The sequence below is a fragment of the Belonocnema kinseyi genome, chromosome 4 (genome assembly GCF_010883055.1).
Source record: "Belonocnema kinseyi isolate 2016_QV_RU_SX_M_011 chromosome 4, B_treatae_v1, whole genome shotgun sequence".
NCBI classification, from domain to species: domain Eukaryota; kingdom Metazoa; phylum Arthropoda; class Insecta; order Hymenoptera; family Cynipidae; genus Belonocnema; species Belonocnema kinseyi.
The window spans coordinates 17,938,552-17,948,584 of record NC_046660.1 but is presented as its reverse complement, the minus strand read 5'-3'; the positions used below and the strand labels follow the sequence as shown (position 1 = coordinate 17,948,584).

At 25.5% G+C, this 10,033-nt stretch overlaps 1 protein-coding gene across 1 annotated transcript in view; it reads right to left on the bottom strand.

Moving 5' to 3' along the window:
- Positions 1 to 1,813: 1,813 nt before the first annotated feature.
- The window catches only part of LOC117171361 (UV excision repair protein RAD23 homolog A), a 24,523-nt gene continuing 16,303 nt past the window's right edge, over positions 1,814 to 10,033 (bottom strand). Inside the window, exon 6 of the mRNA XM_033358609.1 lies at positions 1,814 to 3,841. Within this exon, the coding sequence (XP_033214500.1) occupies positions 3,582 to 3,841 (260 nt within the window). The 3' untranslated portion in view covers positions 1,814 to 3,581. The remainder of the gene's footprint in view (positions 3,842 to 10,033) is intronic.

Below are 10,033 nucleotides of genomic sequence, written 5' to 3'. Positions count from 1 at the left end.
TACGCCAATTAGCACAAATGGTAAGTTCCGACAGTGCCTACAAGTGTGCCTACTGGCCGCTAGATGGCAATACCGGTTTCATATGTATACACCTGGTAACATCTCGTTATTCGACAAATGCTGAGTACGAAGAAGAAAAGCGATTGTCACCACACTTTCAAAAAGCTATAAAGGGGACTTTAAAATATCATTGTATGATTCCAGTTTCTCTTCAAGAATTGGAAGCAAAGCAATTTTCCTTGCATGAAAAGAAAAATATTGTAAAAATTTGTAAATAAGAAATGCTCAAATTTGAGGAATGTAAATACTGTATAACATAAAACTGAAAGAGGTACTTATTCAATAAGTCAACCTACCGAAATTCTAATAAAGTAATCTAAATTTTTAACAATGATGTTTTTCTTTTACTTCTTATTGTTGATTTATTTCTTGAATTTTTAATAAAGTTATCTTGTTTAAGAAATAAGATTATTTAATTAAAAATATATAATAATCATTTATATTTAAGAGAAAAATGATATCAAAGAAGAAAATCGGCCGTGCAATGTGATACGTGCGCCGGTGTGAGGTACCGCGCTCGACAGCGCTAGATACATTAATTTTTTTCCGATAGTAATAATAATTTCACCATTTTGAAATCTAAATAAATAATAAATAAATCGTTTTCGATCGGACATTTGACGTAGAATACGACAAAAAAACTAGTTAAAAATCAATTTAAAAATTTTAATTGTGTATAACAATTTCAATTTGTTAATAATATTTTTGGGATGATTTTTTAAATTCAAGATCGTTCTTTTATCTTTCAAATGAAAAAAATAAGGTCTCTAGCTTCAATAGAACAGGAGTTATGCATTAAAAAAAAAATAGTCTTCTCTCCAATTTTTCAACCGTTCCCATTTCTCAAAAAATTGATAAATAAAAAATATCCTCAAATACGCATCTTCTCTTTTTCGATAAAGAATCCGTAAAAAAAATATTAGCTCAATCAAAAATGGGCCGGTTAACTTTCGTCCAAATCTGTACGATTTGTAAAAGAATGTCCCATATCAAAAAAGTTAATTTTAAATAAAATATTTGAATTTTGAACATATTTAAAAAGGAGATTCTGTATCAATTAAATAAATTATTTTCAATTAAAAAAAATTAGTTAAAACAAAAAAAAAACCAACAAAACGGTTTAATTTTATACAAAAAAAAAATTTTCAAGACGATAGTTTACCTTTCAAGCACTTATTTGACTTTTCAACCAAAAAACACGAATTTTCAACAAACTTTTAAATCTTGAACCCACAAAGTTAATTTTCAATCAAATAGTTGAATTTTGAACTAAAAGAAAAATTTTGTTAAGCAAAAAACACGAGCTTTCATCAAAATTTAATTTTTATTAATTGTCTATCAAAATAGTCGAATTTTAAACAAAAAAGGATCAATTTTCAACGAAATAGTTGAATTTTTAATACAAAAAAAAGTAAATTTTGAACCAAACAATAAAGTTTCAATAAAAAAGAGTTGGATTTTCTCATTGAATTTTATTAATTCAGTTCGGAAAATAGAGGAAAGAATATGAAACCTTCAGGACCACAGGACAGTATTTTTTGTCGTAGTTGACGAAATTTAAATTAAAAGAAAGTTTTTAAGGGATAAAGAATTATTAGGAGTAAAATTTAAAAAAAAATGATAAGCGAGGGCATTTAAAAAAAGAAATTCACATTATACTAGACTTAAAAAAAAAATCTAAATCTAAAAGTAAACAATTGTAAGAGGTTAAAACTAATTTTTGATTTAATTCAAATAAGAGTAATACATCAAGTATTTTATATTTTTTATTTGAAAATCTTAAAGTATTTATTGATTCTATGTATATGTATAAGTATTACAAGTGTCTTTGCTTTGTAAGACCGAAATCAAAGTCTAATTTTGAAACTGAAACCTGAATAATCGCGCACTTATTGTTAACGCTTTTTGCTGTTAAAGAGAAAGCAAACGATATTTTTCGCAAAAATTTCGTCCTGTCGTAACTAGTTAAAAAATGTTACATAAAATCTTGAAATCTATTACACAATTCCTGAAAATGCTTTTAATCGAAACATTTATTCAAATAGTTTGTCTCCTTCCTTTTACATTTCTCTGCTGATATTCAAGCAAAATCTATCACGTTTCAAATTAATAGCTATCACTTTTCCCCATTCGAAAAGAAAAATCAAACTAAAATATCCGTGTTATTGTAAAAAAAAGGAGATAGAAAAAAGCAGTCGAGTCTTGTCAACAAATATAACTCATGGCCACCAAAAATATGAAAAAAGTATGCACATAACTGTCTTTTGTGCGTGCTACCTTTTCATTACATTTCTAATTTTGACTTTACTAATTGTAAGTGAGTAGTACAGCTGTGGCGCTATTATACACCACTTACCGACCGAGCAAGATTCTATTCCAAGTTACCGACACCAGGTAATTACCATCGGTCGGTAAATGGTCAACTAGCGCCAGAGCTATACTACTTAAGCGACGCTTATTTATAAGCATCTCGTTGAATATCTGCACTTTTCTCAATTTTCTCTGTTACTCATCAATCTCGTAACATTGTTGATTATCAAAGATAAGCTCCATACAAATTCCTTTTAAACTGAATATGTATAGTCCAAGTCTTTGAGAAAAATTAGGCTCTCTAACTTAACCGCGAACGGTTAATAAATACAGATTAGATAGTTAATGTTCTTGTATCATTATTTATCATTTAAATAATCTGTTATTTTTTATTTATTTATTTTTTTTTTGTTTCTTTGTTTATTTCAACATTTAACTCGCGATTAGTCGAGAATGTGATGCTGCAATCGCCGATGAAAATATCTCGAGATTTTGAGGGAGGGAAGAAAAAAAAAAAAAAAAAGAAGAAGAAAAATCTTAACAACGCGGATTGAGTTGTTTCGAAACAACTTTGCAGAATTATTTACGATATTTCAAAAGAGTCCGTTCTTCTTTTCGTACATAAGTATGTACAGAGAGACTTTTTGCGTCGGAAAATTCAATGAAAACACAAGACGTATATACATATATACAAATACATTATAGACGCACGCCAAGCAAACAAGAGCGTGGGCGTGCTGCACGCTGAAGCTCACACATACGCACACATCACTCATTAAATGTGCCTATATCTTCCTGTGTTCTCGTTGGGTTTCTCCACGCAAAAAAAAAAAAAAAAAAGAAAGAAAGAAAGAGAAATACAAAATCCCTTCAAAATTCCCCTGAAAACGATTTTGTCCTTTATAAATTAATCAGATTTTTTCTCACGAAGCAAAGTCCAAGGAATAAGGGTTAATCAAAGATTCTTCAATGTGAAATTTGCGCAATTGTTGTCAGTGAATTTTTCTGGATTTTGGACTGCTTTGTTCGACAAATCGAATATTGAACGGGAATTGAGGAGATACTCGAACCGATTGATGCAACAGAGTTATATATATATATAAAAAAAAAAAGAACAGGTCAAATGCACCTTCCTAAATCAACAACGAAGTGATACCCGTTCTGTACCAGATTCCTAACATTATACCGCGTTACCACTTTCTTATTATTTTTCAATCGTCAAGATTCTGAGAGAGTAAAAAATTGGCGGCGAGATTCTCGTTCTTCTCGCATGCAAAATAGGCTTGAACGACGAGATGCTCGGGAAATCCGAGGGCTTTTAGTCTCTCGATCGCGTCCTTGTCTTGAGGAGTGACCTGAATCACAGCTGGAGTCGTTCCCGCCGCCCCACTTCCTGGGGCAGGAACGGCCGCTGTGTTTCCTGCTGCTGCAACTGGAGCTCCAGCCGCTGGCGTTCCACCAGCGGCTCCAGCTAGAAAAAGGGGGGAGTTAATCACAGATCATCATTTCCATTGGAAATTCTTCACTCTAGTTGAAAATTTATTTGATTTTCTTTAAGGGCATGTGACACAGTTAAATACCTATATTACCGACCTCACTTTTTCAGTTCACTGAATGTTTTTTTTAAACCTAAGAACTTTTTTTATAAATAAAATATCGAGCTGAAACTTTGGAAAATGTATTAGAGTACAATAAAGTACGTTTAGGTACTGCATTTTGGTAGGAACTTCACTGAAAATTATTTTATCTTTTTTCTGAACCTCGACATTTTTCGAACGTTCCAACTTTTTTTACACATAAAATATCGGTCTCAAACTTTGAGAAATGCAAGAGCCGAAAGAGAACTACGTTTAAGTACAAATCTTAATAATAAAAGATGTAAAAAAAGATATTTCAACTATCAATTCTATCGGCATCAGCCGGTAACGTTGTACACGAAAATACGAACCCTCTAGAGCCTCGTCTAGTGGCCGCCAGGGTTCGTATTTTCGTCTACAACGTTACCGACTGATTCCGATGGAATTGATAGTTGAAATATTTTTTTTTTTACCTATTTTATTATTAAGATTTGTACTTAAACGTAGTTTTCTTTCGACTCTTGCATTTCTCAAAGTTTGAGACCGATATTTTATGTATAAAAAAAGGTGGAACGTTCAAAAAATGTCGAGGTTCAGAAAAAAGATAAAATAATTTTCAGTGAAGTTCCTACCAAAATGCAGTACCTAAGCGTACTTTATTGTACTCTTATATATTTTCCAAAGTTGCAGCTCGATATTTTATTTACAAAAAAAGTTCTAAGGTTCAAAAAAACATTCAGTGAACTGAAAAAGTGAGGTCGGTAATATAGGAATTAAGTTGTGTCACATGCCCTTAAAAATGTATTTTTTGTTGAAATTTAATTTTTTTTTTTCAACTGAAAATGTAATTATTTCTGTGAAATATTTCATCATCTTGGTTGAAAATTTATTTCCTTGGCTAATACACAACTTTTTTTATTGATAATTTATACCAATTTCATTTTTTTGTTTGAAAATTTATATTTTTTATTTGGAAATTCGTTTTTTTTTTGCCTAAAATGTAACTACTTCAGTTGAAGATTCTTACTTTTTGTTGAAAAGTAATTGTTTTTTTTAATTAGTTTTTTTTTTGTACAAAATTATTATTTTTTAACTGAAAATGTAACTATTCCAATTGTTTTTTGGAACGAAATTCAATTATTTTAGTTGGAAATTCATCTCTTTGGATGAGCATTAATTTTTTAACTTGATATTGAAGTTGAAAATAGAACTATTTTGTTAAAAAAATTTTTTGTTGAAATTTATTCATTGAACTTCAAATTTAACTATTATATTTTTTGCAAATTATTCTTTCTCAGTTCAAAATTCAACTACTTGGTTAATTATTCATAATTATAGTTGAAAATTCATTTCGTTGGTTAATACACAACTTTTTTTATTGAGAATTTATAACAATTCAATTGGTTGTTTATTTATTCATAATTTTAGTTCAAAATTCATTGCTTTTTTTCGACTATTTCAGTGAAATATTATTCATTTTAGTAGAAAATTCATCAGTTTGGTTGAAAAGTAAGTAATTGTTTTTTTTTTTTTTTTCAGTAAGTTTTTTGAGGTCTGCCAAATTATTATTTTTAAACTGAAAATGTAACAATTCCAATTGTTTTTTTGGAACGACAATCAATTATTTTATTTGTAAATTCATATTTTTAAATGATCATTAATTTTTTACTTGAAACTGAAGTTGAAAATTGAACGATTTTGTTTAAAAAAAAATGGTTTGGAAATTTATTTAACTTAAAATTTAACTATTCTATTTTTTTGTTTGTAAATAAATCTTCCTCAATTCCAAAATTCAACTACTTGGTTAATTACTCATAATTTTAGTTAAAAATTCATTGTTTTTTTTAAATTCAGTTGAAAATGATTCATTTTAGTGGATAATTCATCAGTTTAATTGAAAAGTAACTTTTGTTAATTAGTTTTTTTTTGTTACGCATAATTATTATTGTTTAACTGAAAATGTAACTATTTCAATTTTTTCTAACAAAATTCAACTATTTTGGTTAAAGATTCATCTCTTTATATAAGGATTAGTTTTTTAACTTGAAATCGAAGTTGAAAATTGAACTATTTTATTTTTTAAAAAAGGTTTAGAAATTTATTTATAAACTTAAAATTGAAATATTCTATTTTTTTGTAAATTATTCTTTCTCAGTTCAAAATTCAACTACTTGGTTAATTATTTATAATTTTAGTTGAAAATTCATTTTTTTTCTTTAATTCGACTTTTTCAGGTTCATTTTAGTCGAAAATTCATCAGTTTGATTGAAATGTAACTGTTTATTTTTAAAATAATTTTGTTTTTACTACAAAATTATTATCTTTCAACTGAAAATGTAACCATTTTAATTGTTGTTTGGATTATTTTAGTTGAAAATTCATCTCTTTGGATGAGCAGTAATTTTTTACTTGGAATTGAAGTCGAAAATCGAACGATTTTGTATTTTAAAAAAATGTTTTGGAAATTTATTTTTTTAACTTAAGATTTAACTATTCTATTTTTTGTGGCAAATTAATCTTTCGCAATTCAAAATTAAACTACTTGGTTAATTATTCATAATTTTAGTTAAAAATTCATTGGTTTTTTTTTCGACATTTTTCAGTGAAAGATTATTCTTTTTAGTGGGAAATTAATCAGTTTGATTGAAAAGTAACTGTTTTTTTTAATTCGTTTTTTTTCAACAAAATTATTATTTTTTAACTAAAAATGTAACAATTCCAATTGTTGCTTGGAACAAAATTCAATTATTTTAGTTGAAAATTCATCTCTTTGGACAAGCATTAATTTTTTAACTTGAAATTGAAGTTGAAAATTGAAAAATTAAAAAAAAAATGGTTTGGAAATTTATTTATTAACTTAAAATTTAACTATTCTACTTTTTGTAAATTATTCTTTCTCAGATGAAAATTCAACTACTTGGTTAATTATTCATAATTTTAGTAGAAAATTCATTGTTTTTTTGTTGTGAAATTCTACTTTTTTAGTTGAAGATTATTTATTTTAGTGTAAAATTCATCAGTTTGGTTGAAAAGTAACTGTTTTTTTTTTAATACGTTTTTTTTTGCTACAAAATTATTATCTTTTAACTGAAAATGTAACAATTCCAATTGTTTTTTGGAACGAAATTCCTTTATTTTAGTTGAAAATTCATCTCTTTGGATGAGCATTAATTTTTAAACTCGATATTGACGTTGAAATTGAACTATTTTGTTTAAAAAAATGTTTTGGAAATTTATTTAATAAATTTAAAATTCAACTATTCTATTTTTTGTGTGTAAATTATTCTTTCTGAGTTCAAAATTCAATTTTAGTTGAAAATGCTCTGTTTATTGTTTGTTAAATTCTACTTTTTTAGTTGAAGATTATTTATTTTAGTGAAAAATTCATTAGTTTGGTGAAAAATTAACCGTTTTAACTGAAAATTCATTTATTTTGTTGAAAAACCGTCTCTTTTGATAGAGAATTAATTTTATGGTATAAACATTTATCTGGTTGAAAATTCATCTGGTTGAGAATTCATCACTTTAATTGAAAATTTGTTTGTTCTTTTGGTGGAAAATTAATATATTCAACTGAAAATGTAACCACTTCATTTTTTGTTAAAAACTGATATTTTTTAGATCAAAATTAAAATGTTTTTTTGTAAATTCATCATTTTAAATCGAAAATTCAATTGTTTGGTTGCAAATTCAAGTATTTTTTTGAAAAATCGTCTTGATTGCTAGAAACTTAATTTTCTTGTTTGACAATTAATCTTTTTGGTTGCAAATTCAAGTATTCTAGTCAAAGATTCATAATTTTCATTAAAAATTGATCATTGAATGAAAGTTAAACTTTGAATTTCTTTTAAACTAAAAATGTAACTATTCCAATTGAATATTCCATCATTTTACTTAAAAATCAACTCTTTTTTTGAACCATAACTTTTTTAACTAAAAATTTAATTAGTCAATTTTTTGTTGAAATTATTATTTTTTCAGTTGAAAATTATTATTATTATTTTTTTTTTTAGAAAAATGTTTGATTTGAAAATTAGTTTTTTTAGTTGAAAAATATACATTTTAAACTAAAAATGTATCTATTCCAATTGAATTATACCGTAATTTTAGTGGAAAATTCATCTCTTTGGTTGAGCATTAATTTTTTTGACTTGAAATTTATCTATTCAAATTTTGTCTGACAATTGATCTTTTTTAGTTAAAAATGCATGTATTATATATATATATATATATATATATGTAAAAAATCGTATTTTTGGTATAAAATTGATCTTTTTGTTTAAAAATTCAAGTATTTCAGACAAATATTCAATATTTTAGTTGAAAATGTATATTTTTTGTTGAAAATAAAACTAGCTTGAAAAAGGGGGAAATTAATCACGGACCTCGAACTTACTTCAAGCTATCAAAAGTAGTGTAAATGGTGTCACAAATTAAAAAAAAAAAATCTGGGTGCCTAATGAAATCCTGGAAAAAATATTCAAACCGATTCAAACCAAAAACGACCATTTTTTAAAACAAAAAATTATCAATTTTAAACTAAACAGTGGAATTTTGAACTAAAAAAGATCAGTTTTTAACCAAAAATGGAAGTTTAACTTTCAGTCAAAAAAATTAATTTTTAACCAAACTAATTAATTTTCAAAAAAAAATATGAATGTTCAAAAAAAAAATTGTCAAACAAACATTAAACAATTAAATTTTACGTAGAAAAATTAATATTCAACAAGAGATTAATTTTCAAACTAAAATGATAGAATATTGAATAAGAATAGTTGTATTTTTAGTTTAAAATAAATAAATTTCAGTTTAAAGAATTAATTTTGAACAAAATAGTTACATTATCAAAAAAGTGTTGAATTTTCAACTAATATAATAGATCCTCAAATGGAATAATTGAATTATAAACCAAAAAGATGAATTGTCAACTAAAATGATGAATATTTAAGTAGGACAATTGCATTTTTGACTAAAAAGATACATTTTTAAAAAACGCGTTTAATTTTTAACCAATAGTTTTATTTCAAAAAAAAAAAAAAAAGATTAATTTTCAACAAAAAATGGAATAGTTCAAATTTCAGTTTTAAAAAGTAATTTTCAATTAAACTGATAAATTTTCAAAGCAAATAATTAATCATCAACTGGAATAGTTGAGTTTTCATTTTTAAAATAAATTTCTAACGGAGAAGATTACTTTTTAGAAAACAGGACTAAATTTCAACAAAAAATACACCATTTTCAACTAAAAAAGATAAATTGTGAAGCAAAAATTAAACAGATAAATTTTCAATAAAAAAAAAGTTCAACCAAAGACATGATTTTTAATTAAATGTATGGCATAGTGGCATTTTAAACGGAAAATAAAGAATTTTTAACTAAAATTAGAAATCATTAACCAATTACTTTAATTTTAAACTGAGAAAGATTAATTTACAAAAAAAGAATAGTTAAATTTTCAACTTCAATTTTAGGTTAAAAAATTCATGCTCAGCTAAAGAGATTAATTTTCAATTAAAATAGTTGAATTTCGTTACATTTTCAACCAGTCATGAATTTTTAACTAAAATGATGAACCTTCAACTTTAATTTTGAACAAGAAAAGATCCATTTTCAACAAAAAGTGGACATTCAAATTTTCAGTTAGAGGAATTAATTTTTAAACAAACTGATGAATCTTCAACTGGAATGGTTTAATTTTCTACAAAAAAAGGCAAATTTTTCAAAAAGTACATAAATTTCAAAACAACTAGCTTCAATTTTAACTAAAAAATATTAATATTCAACCTAATAGTTGAATTTTCATTAAAAAATAAATAAATAAATACATTTTCAAGCAAAAATAGAATGGTTTAATTTTCGGTTAAAAATATAATTCTTAACAAAAAAAAAAAGAACGGATTTTCAGCAAAATAGTTCAATTTTTGACGGTAAGAGTTACATTTTTAGTTAAATAAATTGATTTTCAACAAAGTAGTTAAATTTTTAACCAGAGATGAATTTTCAATTAAAATGATGAAATTTCAAAAACAACAAATAATTTATAACAAAAGAGTTCAACTTTTAACCAATTAATTTTATTTCCAATC